This window comes from Salvelinus namaycush, chromosome 29 (genome assembly GCF_016432855.1).
Source record: "Salvelinus namaycush isolate Seneca chromosome 29, SaNama_1.0, whole genome shotgun sequence".
Taxonomy (NCBI): Eukaryota; Metazoa; Chordata; class Actinopteri; order Salmoniformes; family Salmonidae; genus Salvelinus; species Salvelinus namaycush.
This window is the reverse complement of record NC_052335.1, coordinates 19,368,205-19,387,583: the sequence shown is the minus strand read 5'-3', so window position 1 is coordinate 19,387,583 and position 19,379 is coordinate 19,368,205. Positions and strand designations below refer to the sequence as shown.

The 19,379-nt window shown below is 41.3% G+C and overlaps 1 protein-coding gene across 3 annotated transcripts; it reads right to left on the bottom strand.

Moving 5' to 3' along the window:
* Positions 1-503: 503 nt before the first annotated feature.
* Positions 504-15,116, bottom strand: LOC120024055 (ralBP1-associated Eps domain-containing protein 1-like). Of its 3 annotated transcripts, none has more exons than XM_038968156.1 (19): positions 14,238-15,115; positions 11,189-11,312; positions 9,576-9,769; positions 9,154-9,313; positions 7,526-7,659; positions 6,985-7,150; positions 6,648-6,711; positions 6,234-6,388; positions 5,957-6,075; positions 5,378-5,458; positions 4,817-4,904; positions 4,515-4,601; positions 4,290-4,362; positions 3,997-4,195; positions 3,558-3,731; positions 3,379-3,465; positions 3,137-3,276; positions 2,330-2,435; positions 504-2,160 (listed from the first exon to the last, which is right to left on the bottom strand). In XM_038968156.1, the coding sequence occupies exons 1-19, from the start codon at positions 14,388-14,390 to the stop codon at positions 2,092-2,094; spliced, it is 2,373 nt and encodes a 790-aa protein (XP_038824084.1). In that variant the 5' UTR covers positions 14,391-15,115; the 3' UTR covers positions 504-2,091. The 3 variants fall into 3 exon arrangements, with proteins under 3 accessions (XP_038824084.1, XP_038824086.1, XP_038824087.1); XM_038968158.1 differs by having other exon boundaries at positions 7,595-7,659; XM_038968159.1 differs by lacking the exon at positions 5,378-5,458 and having other exon boundaries at positions 14,238-15,116.
* Positions 15,117-19,379: the final 4,263 nt, after the last annotated feature.

The following is a 19,379-nucleotide window of genomic DNA, read 5'->3' as shown; positions in this document are numbered from 1 at the left end:
GTACTTTGTGCTCTTCTGTCTGCATCATTTCCAATCCCCCATATTTTTTTGTAAATATATATACACACACACAGTACTAGTCAAAAGTTAGGACACGCCTACTCATTCAAGGTTTCTTTTTCTTTTTACTATTTCCTACATTCACTGTAGAATAATAGTGAAGACATCAAAACTATGAAATAACACATAGGGAATCATGTAGTAAAAAAAAAAATAGCCAACCTTTGCCTTGACATATTTTCCTCTATTATTTTCCCCTAACCCTACCACCCCTCTCCTAATTGGAGTAAACTAATGGACACCACTTAGGCGTCTACTTCCAGCTTATACACTACATATATTTTGCTTGAGAAATGTTACATCAGGGGAGAAGTTATCTTGTACGTCAGACTGGAATGCATAAATTGATAAAGTGTTAAAAATGTAGCAATATACACATTTGTAAGTTCTTCCTTGAGTCAAATCAGCAATAAAAAAAAATGAGACCTGGAAAAAGGCAGTTAAAATATTGTGCAGTTTTTATTTTGTGTAAAAATCACACAGCTGCTAGTTCATTCTGCAGAGATACATCCATGCAGTTAAACATCTATGATCACACAGCCATAATATAAGCAATTAAATAGAATATTTGCTGTTAGTCAGCAATTAATGCAAATGTACATATGAGATCAAAAGGTGTGTATCATATACAACATACCCCTTATACAGTACATCAACCTGAACAGCAGGGAAAAGAAGGCTCAACTTGGTTCAATACAGGGAGAATAGATTACAGTGGAAACCTGAACGCCAGGAGTAAGGCTTTTGAAGACAGGTTAAGAAAACTCAAGAAGCTCCAGAAAAACAGAAATAGACAGTTATACAAGGTGTAGGTACCAACACAAATGTCAGACTAGGTAAGATACCGCATACAGGTAGAAATCAAGTGGTTTGTATTTAAGCACTGTCTTCATACTAGATAAGAGCATGAACAACATGCGGGGGGGACAAAAAAAATGAATGGGGAAAAGTGCAGTTGTTTCATTCTGGTCTCGCTTCCGTAGTTGGTTATCATATCTCACAGGGAACCTTGTGTTTGGGGCAGGACTGATTCAATTTATGTACCTTGAGAGGCACAGGCAGCGTCAGCATGAGCAACTACAGAGCCAGGAGCAAAAACAAAAAGGTGGTCTGTCATCTGGGGGTCAATCACTTCACATAGTAACACAGCTCATTTTGTTACAGATTAAATTGCAGAAGACTAGTGGAAAAAATATACATACACACTCATTTCATCATGCCGTTTATGTAACCATTGCGTGCCCAAATAAATCCAAACACACACACACCATACATACAGCACACACACATGTATACAGAGACGCACACGGACAGAATAGCCCTCCACGTAGCGGGATGCTGTAATAAACTGGAACATTAATTCATTCCTGTCACATGATCAGTCCAAAGCGCTCCAGGATAGAGAGTCATCTCCTGTAGACTCCTCCCAATGCCTTCACTGGCATGATTATCTGTCCTCGACAGGTCCCAGGAGACCAGGCCCACACACAGCACAGGCAGACCCCAGAGTGCTCCTCTACTGGACACTTGTCATCATGGGGAAGAATGAGGGAGGGAACTCGGCCTTCAGTACACCATGACTCAAGTTCCAGTTCAGTGCCTGTCCGTCTGGCCTCGGGGCCTGTGATATAGTATAAGGGATTGATGTCCAGAATAATCTTTGCTATTTCTTTGATAAATAAAAGTGCCAATATTTGTAAAATTCCTATCCCAGCCCCTTTGGAAAGACTGTTCTCTGTCTGATGAGGGTGAGTCAGAGTGTGTTGTTGCGGACAGACCGACCGTCAGGCCGACCGGCGGTCAGTCCGTCAGTCAGACCGACCGTCTGTCCGACAGACCATCCGACAGACAGACAGACAGACTGACCATCCGACAGACAGACAGACGGTCGGTCAGTCCATCTGGTTCCCACAGAAGAGACAGCAGAATGCAGAGGGAATAGACAGTGGAGATAACATGTGCATCACACAAAAGGCCCCTTCAGGTCTCTCCTATCTTCTCTCATGGACTTGTCCTCCTCACACACACAGGTTACAAATGGGAAAATGGTCTGAGCTGTTCCAGTTGAACCTCCAAAGATATCCTCTCTTCTAGTAAGTCCTATGAATTAAAAACAACAAGATAAACAATCCTCAAATGAGGACTAAAGTTTAACCTTGCTAAAGGCTTGGATTTCGTGAAGATAACATTTTCCAAAACAAGCATCAGGTTCATTTTAGTAACAGAATAGCTAGCATGCATGCATGTATTATTGTAATCACTCCTATACCTTTAGCTGTTGCTGTAATTCACTGTTGAGTCTGGCCAAAACTGTGTTGGTTTCCTTGTTTCTTCTGATAGAGGCTTGAATTGCTTTTTTATCCTTACCAACAGACCTGTAAAAAGTATTCAAGAGAGTTTTAAGTTCGTGGCTGATGTTAACTACGAAATCTAATGTATAATCAACAACCACAGACCAGTCACTATTCAGATTTACTATCCACCCGATGTCACAGGAAGGCCAAAAAGATCCTCAAGGACAACAACCACCCGAGCCAGTGCCTGTTGACCCCGCTATCATCCAGAAGGCGAGGTCAGTACAGGTGCATCAAAGCTGGGACCGAGAGACTGAAAAACAGCTTCTATCTCAAGGCCATCAGACTGTTAAACAGCCATCACTAACATTGAGTGGCTGCTGCCAACATACTGACTCAACTCCAGACTCTTTAATAATGGAAAAAGTGATGTAATAAATGTATCACTAGCCACTTTAAACAATGCCACTTCATATAATGTTTACTACATTACTCATCTCATATGTATATACTGTACTCTATACCATCCACTGCATCTTGCCTATGCCGTTCTATACCATTACTCATTCATATATTTTTTTATGTTCATATTCTTATTCATTCCTTTACACTTGTGTGTATAAGGTAATTGTTGTGAAATTGTTAGGTTAGATTCCTCGTTGGATATTACTGCATTGTCGGAACTATAAGCACAAGCATTTCGCTACACTCGCATTAACATCTGCTAACCATGTGTATGTGACAAATACAATTTGAGATTCCTTTGAAACCCCTGTTCCTACCTGGGAATGGATGGCAGTGTAGCTAGAACAGTGGCTATGACGTTAGACTTCGGGGGGAGGGCCTCATCCTGTAGCTCGTCCTCGGATTTCAGTCTCCGGCGGACAGGTTTGGGTGGGGGGGCCATGATGGACCCTTTGGCCTGACAGGAAAAAAACAAACCCACTGTATAAATCATCCGAACAAATTAGGACATTTAGGCCCCCAGTATTGGCATCATGGTCTCAGTAAGTCCACTACTTACAGAGTTCACAGTAGCTGCAGCTCTCTCTTCCTGGTTGTCAGTCTTCACAGTTCTCAAAGGCCCAGCCCCTTCTGTAGACTTCTCTACCTGTGAACAGAGCACACAGTCTCAGTCTCTTTTCTTATAACAGAGCACAGCTGATAGAACAGGTTCTGTATTATACTGTATGTCTGACTCACTGGCAGACTCTCTGGGTGCTTCTCCCCGTCGTCACTAGGCTGATCTGAGGCAGCGAACGCCTGAAACTGACTGAAGTCAGCGAAGTTGGGCTGCTCTGGGATCTGCTGGGGCGAGGTAGTGGAGTGAGCTGCCAGGCCCTCATCCGAGCGATGCCCACTATGAGGACCAGAGGTCTGGAGACAAAGGGGATAGGATAGACAGAGTTCAGACTTAACACTGTATGTTGAAAACTGAACACAACCTTGAACTGGAGAGTACATGGTCAATGACTTTAAGTAGTCTGTGTAGAGTGAATAGAGCGTATGAACAAGAAAAGACAAAGTGAAGAGATTTCAGCATTTCAATGTGTATATTTCCTATAAAAAAAAGACTACCCAGAGGTGGCAACATCTCTTCTGCTATGAGATTGACTTTCTTCTGTCTGTATTGGCTTTCTACCTGTGTGGGTAGCGGTCTAGGAGGTATGGCTGGAGGACAGGCCACAACTCCAGATTGCTGTGGCCCTGTGGGGTGAGCGGCAAAGTTTCTGTTCATGTCTAGCGAGGAGGAGCGGGAGTGGGAGGCGTTGGGCCTGGGAGGGGGCGGTGGGGGGGCAGCCACCACCTTTAGACCTTCAGGAGAGGTCCCAGAATTAGACCTACAACCCAGACAACACAGCTAGTGAGCTTACTGTTCAAAAGCGCTTCAATAAACAAAGCATCTATTATCTCGAGACATTGAGACCAACTTACCTTTGTCTTGTTACAACACTTGTAATTGGGTCTTGATCTGAAGTATATGAATCTGAACTGCTATAACCATCACCTTTAGTAAAGAACATGAGTATTCTATGTTTAACCATTCCTCAAGGAAATGCAATATAATTATGGTCACATGACATTTTCTACAATAGATTTACCTACAAACTGCAATAGTCCTAAGTTCTTTATGATAATGGAACATCCCTTGACACTTACCAGAGTTAGCTGTTACAAACTTCATAGAGGTTTCTTCAGAGAGCTCAGGTGGTTTAGCCATCAGGGGACTGGTAGGATGTGTGTGGTCTGCAGGAATGAGAAAGAAAAACAGTAAATTCCATTAACAGTATATAAAAAAAAAAAAAGTTCTTAAAAGAAAAAGATAATGGGCATCCCTTCACCACTCCCAGTCAAATACGTGAGAGTTGCTAGTCGATGGAATCTCAAAAGTGAACACTGCTTTAGAGGACAGAGCTCAGTGTATGTTTAAGCGCTCTTATCATATGGGGAAACCATCTTACCACTTCCGGTTCTCTTCAGCTCCATCTCTTGCATATGGATCTTGCTTGGGGTCATGCGGATGGGAACAGGGTGGACAATAGCTGTATCCTGTAAGGACAAAGGTTTCTTGTTTGATCATTAGCTCACAATAATAATGCCTTAAGGAATCTTTCCATTCCCTTTCTGACTATAAAGAGAACTCTTTTCATACTGTCAGAACAGTTTATAAGGTTAGAAAAGGCTTATATGCGTGGCAATTATGCAGATTTAAGAAACCAGAAGATATATGGGAAAGATATTTCATACAGCTATAATTGATCAAATAGCCCGGACATTGACTTGCCTAGTTAAATAAAGGTAAAAATAAATAAATATATTGTAGAACCCACAATGTCATATTTTTAATATGGGACAGAAAGTTGAGTAAGTATCCAATAAGCTAAGCAAGCAAAATCACATTGACACCTCTGTTGTGGCAGATTCAGTAGAATTAAGTACATGCACTCTAAGAGAGAGATCAAGGGGCCAAGTGTTAATATTATCATTAATACAGAAACAGGCAAACTAGGTGATTGACTTACAGGGTCAGCTGGTGCAATGTTAGAATCAAATTGGGTCAGAGTTTGTGAGCTGGAGGAGCGTTCACTAAAAGTCTCCCACTGCTAGAGAGACAAGAGCAGAAATACATCAGCACCACAGGCATTTCAATGGATCATCACACACAGGATGATTCCAGACCCAGTTACAAACCCCACTGCTCTCCCAAAGGAGGGGTGATGAACTGCATTTATCATCACATATCATCCATTAGTAATAGTGAGGAGGGGATGGATATTGGCTAGAAACTGGTTAGTGATAACTAGCTAAACAGAAATGGAGAAAACTGACTTTGGGACAGATAAAGAATATCAACAATTGCAGCTTTCTGACAAAACATCTACAGTATGTAAATTAAGTAAGTATTAAGTGGTGTTTCTCAGAAATGGATAAGAAAGGTACTGAATCAGGAAAGTCCTGCAAAAGGATAGGTACTAACACCTCACAATGGAAAGGACCTTATCGATAATTTCATTGAGAAGTCATTTACAAAATGCTGGAAAGGTAAAAGTTCAATAATGTCCTTTTCTACAATGATAACATGGGGTGGTGCTGTGTCCAACCTCGTTGCCCTGGTTGAGATCAGGCCAGGTCTGGTTGAGTGAGGGCATGGGGGACTTGTTTGGGGTCACCTCCACGGGGGAGCCCGAGTAGCCGACGTCAGGGGCCTGGTCTGGAACCTCTAGAACATGGAACATTTATACCATCAGGATGACTGTTGCATTCAATCACGCTTATTTCTTTCCGTGTTTCATAAATCAACTGTCTACAGCAGATGGTCCCCGGGGCAGTTTTTGACAGATTCCAAATATATAGCAGTAGGAGAGTACGAGCTATTACCTGCGGAGTCATCCAAGTCAATAAGCTTTGGCATAAGACTCTCTGGCAGCTTTTCGGGAAGGTCATAGCCATTTTTCCTAGCAACAACCAGATGAAATGCAGCACAGAACTCATCCAGTGTCAACGCCCCGTCTTTATCAAAATCCGAAAGCTCCCTGTAATGCAAAGAATGTGAGAATATTTGTATTTTTTTTTAAACCCACTCATGCATTGCAAACTGCTGGAATCCCTTGTGAATTCACTAACTGGTAGCCAAATTCATTAATTGAAGAGGAGTTACCTAAGGTTATATTTTCCATTCTTTGATATAGCTTCCTAGATTAAAACTGAAGCAGATAACTCATAATATAATGTCATCATTACATATGGGGAGCATCTCAACTAAAGCCAAAAGCACACCTTGTAATAACTTACCAAATGTGGGACAGTTCAAGAATAGGTAGCTTTGATTTAGTGAAAAACTCTTTTGCGGCAGAACCTGAAATATAGACAAAAGAAAAAAGTCAGTTAGTGACAGGCCAATCATTGTAGTGTAACAGCCAGAGTCCATGTAACCTTTAAATGGGAACAAGTGTAAAAGGTGGTCCCAAACTAGGGTTGCAAAATGTCCTTAAATTCCCTGGTTTGCCAGAAATCCTGGTTGAAGATTCCTGATGTTCTGCTCATTCCAAGAATCCTCCAACGAGGCTTAATGGAACCCCTGGACATTTTTGGAAAGTTACAACCCTATTCCAGACAAAGATCACTCTACCAGGAATGAAACCGTTGAGGTCAGGCTGGATGGTCTTGAACTGATTGATGTAATACTGTCTCTGCTCGTCCGTGATTTTCCAGGGGTCGTCATAACCGCTACTGGACTGTCTTTGGATTTCATTGGCTGTAGCAACAGACGCAACCGTTCGTATGGAAGAGTTCTCCTAAAGGCAGCCAAGTGAAACATTTAGAGGAAAATAACAGATTGAAACAATCCTTTGGAAGAGCTGTGATAGTACTAATAGGTAATGAATACACAGACTGTGAGACGATGGGAAATAAACAGAAGAGTATCAGAAGTGGATTTGCAAGTGTTTGTTTTCAAATATCTCAACCCACTTACAATGAATCTTTCTCATTTGGACACAGAACTGTCCCTGATTTATTGCAGTGAAATATGTATTTTTTATGAAGGGGAAACTGAAGCCATAAAAAAGAGCATATAGTGAAGTAGGCTAGACCAAGAAGTTAAGATAAAGCTCCATCTCTGCCTTTAAGTGAGAAAGATGACAGGTCCATGGAAGCATTTGCTGCACTACCTGGACCAGCGAGAGACGCATTGGTGGCATTTTGCTGGAGGAGGGGGGATAAGTATCTTTCAAACTGACCCAGCTTTCCTGAACGGGGGGAGGTGAGTGTGCAGACCACATCCCATCACCTGCCACCACAGGTCCTATGGAGAGAGGATAGTTACACAGCCTCAGACAGTGCTATTAGATTACACAAAGATCGTTCTAGCTACAGTAGAGAGCATACTCAAGAACTGTTGAAGGACTGGACTACAGAGACACAGTGCGGCAAAGAAGTATTTGCCCCCTTTCTGATTGTCTCTATTTTTGCATAATTTTGATACTGAATGTTATCAGACCTTCAACCAAAACCTAATATTAGATAAAGGGAACCTGAGTTTACCAATAACAAAATGTATATTTCTTTTATTTAATTAACAAAGTTCTGCAACACCTAATTCCCCTGTGTGAAAAAGTAATTTCCCCCTTAAACTCAGGGATATCTGTGGGTTTAAGCATGAAGTGCTCATTTCAAGTCCTGCCACAACATCTCAATTGGGATTAGGTCTGGACTTTGACTAGGCTATTCTAAAACTTCAAATTTGTTGCTTTTTAACCATTTTCATGTAGACTTTTTATTTTAATTATTCAACTAGGCAAGTCAGTTAAGAACAAATTCTTATTTACAATGACGGCCTACCAAAAGGCCTCCTCCGGGGACAGGGGCTGGGATTAAAAATAAGTTTGTAAGTCGCTCTGGATAAGAGCGTCTGCTAAATGACTTAAATGTAAATGTAAAAAAATAAAAATATAGGACAAAACACACATCACGACAAGAGAGACAACACAACGCTACATAAAGAGAGACCTAAGACAACAACATAGCAAGACAGCAACACAGAATGGTAGCAGCACAAAACATGGTACAAACACTGGGCACAGACAACAGCACAAAGGGCAAGAAGGTAGAGGTGTGTTTTGGATCATTGTCTTGCTACATGACCCAGTTGTGCTTCATTCTCCTGTAGAATTACCTGATAGAAGGAACCATGAATTCTGCTCTATTAAGGCAAGTCAGTCCAGGTCCTGAGGCAGCAAAGCATCCCCAAACCATCATACTACCACCACGCTTGACCGTTGGTATGAGGTTCTTACTGTGGAATGCAGGGTTTGGTTTTCACCAGACATAAAATGGGACCCATCTCATCCAAAAAGTTGACTCAAGTTTGCCAAAAAGCACCTGGATGATCATCAAGACTCTTGGAAGAGTGTTCTATGGACAGATGAGTCAAAAGTATAACTTTTTGGACGACTTTGCTCATGAAATAAGTACGTAATTTTTGTTATTTATTCACTCAGGTTCCCTTTATCTAATATTATGTGTTGGTTGAAGATCTAATAACATTTAGTATAAAAAAATATGCAAAAGTAGCTACAATTAGAAAAGGGGCAAATACTTTTTCACAGCATTGTCTGATAACATCATTGTCAGGAAACAAACCAGTTCTGTTTATTGGCTGAACCTCTCATTTATTTAAGACATGCAAAAGTTGCAAGATGGTGAACGTCAATAAGACGCATTATTGAACATCTCCAACTGAAACATTGCCAGATTGTCATCTTCGCAGAGGATACAGTTTGCAGAGTAGAGTGTGTACCTGATTGTGCTTCTCTGAAAGGTGTCCAGACAGCACCTGCCACCACCACAGGAGGTCTCTCTACGTTCCCCCCGCTGGCCTGCCGTTTGTGCTTTCTCCAGGCATGAGGCGAGGTGGGAGGGGACTGGTGGGGAGATACCACTGGGGATGTGGTGTCGGGCTGCAGAGGGGTAAATAACATTAGATAAAACGTATGTCTATCAAAGTTTGATCTGTCTCAGTTTCTTAAAAAAAGGATATAATACAAATTGGTTTGTATCAAATGCATTTCTCCACCAGAGATCTGATAAGACAAATGTTGATTTCCTTGCCTTTTCCAACATGTAGGCTATATCAAACTTTCATCACTATCAAAATAGCAGCTCTTATAGAGCATGATATCTAAACTACTTCTCCAGACGGGAAGAATTAGTATGACTGACCTGTGGTTCTACTGTGGGCACACAGGGCTGGATGACCTCGTGGGCAGACACCTTCTTGACCTGCCCTCGGCCCGGGGGTCGTGGAATCACACCCTGGTAAGGCCCCTGGTTCTCCAAGTCGGGGTACATGGCTGTGTGTCTGGCCTCCTGCTCATTTTTGGCCACAACAAAGCGAGGCAGAGGCAAGTCCTTGACTGTGGATGAAAAACACTGCTAGATAACAGCACTACCTCAAACCCCCTCCAGCTAGTTGTCTTGACAGTTGTTGTAGTCTAGCATGGCTTATCACAACAAAAGTGTTGATATTGAAAACCATTATTTAACTGCATTATTAACCAGATCAAGTCAAGTGTTACAAGATTGACAACGTATATATATCAAAGGTGCTTTGCAAAGCTTGATGTAGTCATATGACAATTCTAGTTGTTTTTCTTTGTTGAGTTAATGTGTGTGTTTTTATGTATTTTTGTAGTTTGTCAGGGTAATTGCTTGTTTGTGGGAGTGAATCTTTTGTTAGTTTTTTCTTGGTTTGTTTGCTTTTGTGTGTCCACCACACTGGGATAGTGGGCTAAAAGGGTGGGGTGTTCTCGGGGAGGTGTGGAGGGTAGTCTGGGGGACCATGAACCTTTACCTCCCACTTTCCTATTGTGGTTTGAAAAGAAAGACCAAACACAAGACAAAAAAAAGGTGGTGGGTAAAAAAGACGGGGGAAAAAACCTGATGTTCATGTTCTGAAGGGCAACTTGGAGTCTTTTCCTCCAATCTCACTGGCCCAGCTGCCTGTTTGGGTTCTGCAATTTCCTGTTGACTTAAGTCTCTATTCTTCTCTTGTATCTTAACCCTACAGGGATGCCTTTATTTCCTGCAAATGCTCACCAATGCTCTCTCTCTGATCCATCCATATATTTGCATCCTGTTGCTTATTAATAGACAGATATGAGACTTGGGTGAGTCTCCCAAGTGATGCACGTATCCTCCATGTTTTGACAGTATATTACACATTTAAGAAACAGCTCATCTCTAGGGAGCAAATTCAGTTCAATACCTAAACATACCTTATTTGTATTTTAGGCCTATGTGTTAGGGCTGTGACGATACCAGTATTGCAATATTTGGTCATTAATGATGTTTGTTTCCAACATTGTGTCTGTTTTCCTCAATAAGTTAAATCTGCTTCGTGTTTTGTTAAATTGCCACGATAATAACGAGTATCGCGATACTAGTATTGTCTCGGCCCTACTGTGTGTCCATTGATTCAAATGGGAAATGGGATACCTAGTCAATTGCACAACTGAATGCATTCAACCATAATGAGTTTTCCACATTTAACCTAACCCCTCTGAATCAGGGAAGAAGTTGGTAAGTGTAGGCTATCCTCATTCCATCTTTGAAGTTATGCAATCAGCTCTCCTGTTGCAACGTTTGAAGTCAAATAAATGCCATTGTATAGTCATGTGTTCTTTACTACTGTCCCTTCAATATCGGCAGGCTGATTTGAAATATAACCGGACCAAAGGCAAACAAAGATGTAAACATTGTCCGGTGCTATACCCTGCCTCATATTTTAGGGGTCCATTTCTAATAGTTGGAGAATTCTGGACATGTTTACTCACCAGAATTGAGGCTCTCTACCCGGAGAGGCAGTCCAGACTGGGCTACAGCGATGAGTTTCAGTGCAATGTAAAACTGGCTCCTTCCAAAATGGCCCAGGCGAGTGGCTCCACAGAGCTCTGTTATCTGAGACAACAAAATATTATCAATATCGGTCTGTAGAGCGATACAAACTCATACTGTTAATGCACTACTGTTTTGTGCCAAAATGTTTATAATGGGGAGAATGCTGCAGTCTCTCGCAGAGAAAGTTCCAAGGACGTTGCTTCCTAACACAGGAAGACAGCTGTTGCTTTGCGTGCTTACTGAGCAATGTGACTTGTGTCTGCACAAAACAGCCTGTAATGTCTAAAAGGAACATGCACTATCTGAATATGGAGAGGTGTACGCCTTTAGCATTGCAGTGCTATAGGGTAAGACCAACGTTGGTAAAAAATGATGCTACCAGTCTAGGCCTAGTGAGTCAGCATCATTTCAATGGGAAATAGTGGGTCAAACTGACAGACCCAGGAAACATTTCACATCTCAGATGTATGGATCATGTATAAAGCCTATACTTCCGTATACTAAACAACCATAGCAGAAACTATTAGTCTTGTGTTTCTGCAGGAGGAAGAAATCATGGCCCAAAAAAATAGCAAGTTAATTATGTACACCAGGACAAATGGCTTCGGAATTAGACTGAGTCGGTCAATAACTGACACTTCGAATGAAAGACAGTCCAGAAATCCTTCAACCGTGACAGTAATGTTGATGTCAGCCCAGAAATTGATAATAGCACAAATATACAAAGAAATAGGCAAGCTGAACAGAACTATGTTCAAGTAACTCAGTCTGTGCTACAACGCACATTCTATTGACTTCACATCTTGGATTTGATAAATCATTCAAATGAGCACTTTGACCTTTGGATAGGTCATTATCAAATTATTAAACGGTCACAATAAGGTGCAGCACTTTCGATTTGCCTGCTGGGGGGGCAAGGAGACCCCCAGATCAGATAAAACCTTCTACAACTGTGTGCCGTTTTCAAGGGATTGTAAAATAAATGTTAATTCCTAGGTTGTAATATCATCACCTCTTGAAGAGCATAGAATGACATTTCAGATTATTCCATGCAAAACAATTGCGCACAGTTAGCTCTAGCCAAATATGCACTCTTAAGGAAAAGGAGCCTACCGTTATTCCTTAAGGTCCAAGGAACTTATTTGCAGAGGTAGACTGGCTCTTGCAGCCCAAACAACCAAATTCTCCATCTAAAACATGAATCGATTCTCAATTGCCATACGTGTCTAGAAACATAAAGACCTTTACTTTCATATCACATCAAAAATGCTAAATATTCACTAACCCTATTAAAAAGGTGGGTATCAATTTAACCTTTTCTTTATTATTTCTGGCTGATATTAAAAGATACCGTACCGCAAGTGATGTGTATTAATGTTCAGCCCAAGCTTCTGGGTTCTTAACAAAACGCCCCAGTACAGAAGAGGCCTTCATCCAATGACTCTTATGTGTAATGTAATGTAATGGGAGTCGTGATCAGGAGCTAATTTAGCCCTATCAGAGTTATACAACAAGTAACTGCATGTTTATCATGATGAGTAAACATCAATTGATCATGTAATTTCAGATATGTTAGGGTAGTTTCACAATATCGGCCACCATCAATTGGATATTTGAGTGATATAAAATAAAAGTGAACTAGACCTGTCAAGTATGAGTGGTTTAGGTTAATTTCCCATCCTTTGTGGGCTCTGCATGTCAAGCAGAAGGGATGTATTTGCCAATGTACTGTTAGCTGATAATGTTTACTTGGCAAGCTACCGGTGGAAACTTTGTACACTTGACTAAACATAGTGGTAAGTAGAGCTAATGTACTTTTTTCTCCAATCAACGTAGGCCAACCTAGTGAAGTTGGCTATCATTATCACATTTTTAACATTGCTTTTAAGAGTGTTTAATCACTATTGGTGATGACAGACATGATAGGCTTCATTGATTGATGGACCATGACAAATTGGCTAGCTAGCTAGCTAGCTAATAACATGTTTGACTACACATTTAGCTACATACCAAATTGATAGGCTACCCTCACATATCTGAAAATACATGATCAATGGATGTTTACTGATCATGATTAAGCATGCAGTTACTTGCTGATTAACTTGGATGATAGAGCTAAACATTTGGAATAACTGGAAATGTGTATTTCTATGTTCTTCAAGAGGTGATGATATTAAAACCAAATAGTTATAACATTTATTTAACAATCCCTTGAAAATGACAGATAGTTGGGCTCCTGAGTGGCGCAGTGGTCTATGGCATTGCATCTCAGTGCTTGAGGTGTCACTACAGACATCCTGGTTCGAATCCAGGCTGTATCACAACTGGCCGTCCCATAGGGCGGCACACAATTGGCCAAGTGTCATCTGGGTTTGGCCGGTGTAGGCAGTCATTGGAAATAAGAATTTGTTCTTAACTGACTTGTCTAGTTAAAGGTAAAACAATTAATAAATATATATACACACAATTGTCGTTAATAGCGAAGGTGGGGGTCGCATCACTCCCCCAGCAGCCAAATCGAACGTATTATGATGTTTTATTGATAAACGACCTATATAATCAAGGTGATACAAATAAGATTGTGTCCGTTTAATATGGACAATATTATTGTAAACTTTGTATCCAGTCCAGCAAGCAACTAAGTATCAACTGCACAAGGAAGGAAGTGGGCTATCGACTGTTAGGTAGCTAATAATTCAAATGGTAAGACTATCAAGCAGAAAGATAGCTAGAAGAACATTGGAAATAAATATGGTGCTGAAAGAACATGTCTATTGACATCAGTTTGCCCATGTAGATAATGTAATGCTAGCAACTTGCTAACTTCCTCTGGGTAGCATAGTTGGTTAGCAGTTAGCAAAGTGAAAAGGGGCTTTGCAACTGGCTAACGTTAGTAGGTGTCTTGTCACGTTCACCAGTCAACAAGTACGCCACATACAACAAATCTCTATCACACTTCACAGATTGATACATTATCTAGCTTACCTGCAGGACAACCTCACTGGGTAGCTGGGCCGCCCGGAAAAGATCAAGAACTTTGCCGTTGGAAGCCACTTTCTTGGTGTTGTCCGTATCGCAATAAACGAACAAATCAGAGTAATACTTCTGCTCCACATCAGTTAACGTTAAACTTTCCATTATGGCATCAAAAGTACGCGATCAGCAGACTAATTTTGTTATCCTTGTGAGAACTGGACTCAACAAGGCGAGAGGAGCGACGTTGCTGGTCAGCTTTGCTAGTTTCTCAGCTTAGCTAAATACTACTGTAGTTAGCTAGCTATGGCAAGAAGGGTTTTGTTTTTTTATTTCACCTTTCTGAATGTCCTCAGAAACCAGCCTAGTAGCAATATTACGTGCCGACTAATTAGAACAATGATTTATTTCGGATAATTATTAATTTATCAATCAATAAAATGTGAGTAAATAATGACTGACGTTGCTACCAACGTTAGCTAAACAAGCTAGCTATAGGATATTAGCAGGTAGCTTAACTAACAACGCTAGCCTGAAGTCAGCAGTGCCAGTAGTCAACTTCCGAGACTGGACGTCGCTATTGAACAGTAAATCAAACGGAATTCGAGTTCTTACGGTTCTATTCCGTTGCCGTATGTTGTTTCAATCAATTTTGAATCTTTCTTAATTATGTTAGAAGTAAAGTTTCAGGGTCTTTTGGCTCTTTCCTCCATCAGCCAGAGCCGCCATTCCTATACCCCGTGATGTCATCGTACAGACGGTGAGAGTCAGCGCGTGTCTGCATGGCAGGGGGACTATCCGTGTCCCGGATGAAGGATGTCAACCATAGAAATATAATGAATAGAACGGATCTCCCCATTCAATTCAATGGCCTTTTGTCATTTGACAAAGTCCTTCCTTCGCCCTCTCTTCCCCGTACTCTCTTCTCCGTAACCCGGAAACCGATAAGTGTTGAGTTGTCGAGGAGTTGTTCCAATTCGTTTGTAGGCAAACGGAAGACGGTCCTCCCCTCCTCGACAGCCTCCTTTTGGTGAGGAAGCAGAAGTGTATCCTTCCTGAGTCCTTCTCAGAACAATTTTGAAATCTGCCACACCCCCTTTGAATCAGTTATTGTTTTATCGAAGGAATGCACGCAAAATGTGTTACTTATCCATAATTTATAAAATGTCTTGCACAACTAGCTACATTTGTTTTAATCACTTTATACATTTATTTGGGGTTTTCACCCTCTAAACTTAATTTCACTGACAATAAGTGTTGGAGAAGGAGAGTCTCATTTCATACAAGCAAATTTTCGTCCACTTTCCCCTCTCCTGGCTGCCTCTCCTTTTCTCAATTGGTTTACTTAATTCCTGCGTCCTCTCCGGTCTCCTTTTGAAAAGGGTCCAATGTAATCGAGGCAGCGAGGAGAGGGAAAGTGGACGAAAAATTAGAATGCATTTGGATTACTGTTACAGTGCTATTTGGGTTATTAATTGGATTTGTTGGGACATTTCTTAATTTCTTTCTTTTTACATTGTGTGTATTGTTTTCTATTGCTAGGTTTTACTACACTGTTGGAGCGAGAAACACAAACATTTCGCTGCACCTGCGATAATGTCTGCAAATCTGTGTACGCTACCTGTAAGGTTCTGCTTTTCTTTTCTTGGTCAACCTTGTGTTCTTTTTATTTGTGTTCTTGAACATAACCCTGTTTCTTTGTGTTCTGGAACTTAGCCCTGTCTTTCATTTTTGTTGATTGATTTCACCTGTGTTTGGTCTCATCAGTTCCCTATTTAGTTCAGTTCTTTCTGTTTGTATGATTGTGAGGTATTGGTTGTTTTTGACCATTGCCTGTGACCACGATTCCTGTCTTTTGCATCAGACCGTTGCCCTCAGTTCACCTCACTTGTATGGAAAGAATTCATGGAACGCCTGGGGGTCATGGTCAGTCTCCCCTCTGGGTACTGTCCTCAAGCTAATGGGCAGGTGGAGCAGGTTAATTAGGAAGTGGGCAGGTTCCTGAGGTATTACTGTCAGGACCGGTGGGAGAGTGGGTGGATTTTCTACCTTGGGCTGAGTACATGCAGAATTCCCTCCTCCACTAACCTCAGTCCTTTCCAGTGTGTGTTGGGGTATCAGCCGGCCCTGGCACCTTGGCATCCGAGCCAGACTGAGGCCCCTGCGGTGGAGGAGTGGTTTCGGCGTGCTGAGGAGACCTGGAACGCTGCGCACACTCGTCTCCAGTGGGCAGTGTGTTGGCACAAGAAACAGGCCGACCGCCACCGCAGTGAGGCGCCTGTTTTTTTCTCCAGGCGACTAGGTCTGACTCTCCACCTGTAACCTACCCCTCCGCCTGCCCTGCCGGAAGCTGAGTCTTTTTGGTTTGTGGGTCCGTTTAAAGTCCTGAGGAGAGTTAATGAAATAATGTACCATTTGCAACTCCCTGCTGATGTCTCTCCTCAGGCCAGTGGTGCCTGGTCCCCTCGCTGAGGCTGGACCCAGTGATGCCCTGCCTCCTCCTCTGGACATCGAGGGAGGACTGTCGTACTTGGTCAGTGAAGTTCTGGATTCGAGGCGTCAGGTCTCCAGTACCTCATCGACTGGGAGAGGTACGGCCCAGAGGAGTGGCGACGTGTTCCTGCGGTGGACATCCTGGACGCTTCGCTGACCAGGGATTTTCCCCATTGACTGACCCACACCTTGTCCCTGAGGCCGGTACTCAGGTCTGTCTTGTCTCATTACGCACAGCTGGTTCCCCCTGATTAGTGTGTGCCCTCTTCCCCATTGTGCTTTTTTTTTATTGTCCATTGGTGTTGAGTACCTGTGTTCTGTTGTATTGTGCACTTGTTATTACGGGTCTCGTTCTTTTTTTGTGTGTCTTTGTTTTGGGCTTCATCCCCGTTTTCATAACGTACTTTATTTTAAATGTAGGAATAAAACCCCTTAGGCACAGGAAAATAATGTCTCCTATCATTATACAACATTAATAGTTATGGTTGATGGCCTTCATGAGAGAATTACTTTGGGGGATTATGTAGATTACATTTCAATTAATTTAGTTACACTTAACTGGTTAGATGTATAAAGAGGGGTTCCTGCAGATGCATTAAGAGTGTGGTTCGATGTGGCAGTTATTGATGTTTGTCCCCCATGAGTCAACGTATAAATTCCTGACCAGTCAAAATGAATCTAACACGAACTTTAACGCAAACTTTTGAATCTAAGAACACGTTATTTTGACGCTTTTGCCAGGATTTTACTCAAGCAATTTTACATCTAGGTAAGGTGTTTGGTGCAGTATTTCTCAAGTAAAAAAATTAGCCACGTTGTCTTTTATGTAGACAATGCTTGGCAGGTCTGTTTCACTGTTTCCATCAAACTTTTGTGTGTAAAGTACGTCGAATAACATTTCATGACAGGCCTGATGGAAACATTTCGGTGAACTTTCAAAATGTTGACAAAACAAAATAGACGAGACAAGTTGGGATAATTGTCTAAAATAAATCATGCAAGAGCTCTCGGTGTAAACGCTTGGTTATATCAATACCCTTAACTGCAGTCAACTGTGGTATTTTGGATGCAGTGTACTTGTTGCAGATAAAAAATAATTTTGCAGTTAAATTCAGTTTGGAAACACACCACTGGTGGGAAAATGCTCATATTGTCTTTATGCAGATTATAGAATTTTCGCATGAAATCTCACCAATTGGATAGAAACCTCGCTAATAGCGATGTCCCTATTAACGTGTTCTGTGAGTTTGTTTTTCACGACATTTATAAAGTTCGTATAGAAAATAGATACAATTGCCTGCTAGGGTGCATTTACATTTAACTATCTTGTGTAGATAAAAACATCTGGACGAAATTGTCACCTTGTTTTGATTACCGATTTAGGCAAATTGTGTATTAAATCAGTGACAGCCTGTATGCCCTCCCACCAATCTGTTTCATGTCTCATGTAGCCTTATTTGCCATATTCTAATTATTCACGTGCCAATGTATTGACACGGTCCGTGACATTGTAGAACTTGCCAGCCAACCAGAAAGGTGAAGCAATTCAGGCATTCTTGAAAGAGTAACAAAATGTCTTATATTTGCAAGCAGTAGACATTTAATATGCAATGTGGAGTGCATCTTTATAGTTACGTGGTGACGTCACGTGTACCTTACAAATTATTCGGCAATCATCCTCTATTCGAAAAATCCACTCGTTGAACAGATAAAAATAGCTATGTTTCCATTAACTTGTCAAGTGATTTTATGTTGACATTTAGAAAGTTTCCATAGAAAATAGACGCAATAATTGCCTGCTAGGATGAGTTACCTGGACGCAAAAGCCAGCATGGATAGTATGCAATAATTTACTCATTTTCCATATTGTCACGTTCTGACCTTAGTTCCTTTCTTATGTCTTTATTTTAGTTTGGTCAGGGCGTGAGTTGGGGTGGGCATTCTGTTTTTTCTATGTTTTGTTCTATTTCTATGTGTTTGGCCTAGTATGGTTCTCAGAGGCAGGTGTCAGTCGTTGTCTCTGATTGGGAGCCATATTTAGGTAGCCTGTTTGTCATTGTGTGTTGTGGGTGATTATTTTATTTTCTTTGTTTTTGGTTCACCGTACAGGATTGTTCGTTTGTCGGTTTCTTGTTTTTGTTCAGTGTTCATTATTTCGTATTAAATTAATATGGACACTTACCACGCTGCACATTGGTCCTCTTCTTCCAACCACGACAAGCGTTACACATATTCTAATAATTCTCCGTTTCCATCATTTGTCGCGATAAAAAAAACGGACAAAAAGAAAAATCCACCCCTGTCAAACGGCTAACATTTTAGTCGATCTTTAGAAAAATTGTCCTATATACCTGCCGTTTCCGTTAGTCTACACCTCTTGATGTTTTTGCGACATCGCTTTTGTCAAATAAACCTGGGTCAATGGAAACTTGCTTAGTGCCGGTGTGTTTTGCGGATAGAGCGCAATCACCGCAGCTGTTTATCGGGTATTCGTGGGCATTGTCGAAATCAAAACCCAACCATCAAGTAAGTCCTGACGAACTCTTGTTATGAAATATCAGAAAACCCAGTTTTAGATTATACTGACTTTTTGACAAATTAACCTACTTAAACTTTCTAGTAAATTTTTGAACTGGAATAAATGTTTCTGACAAACATCGC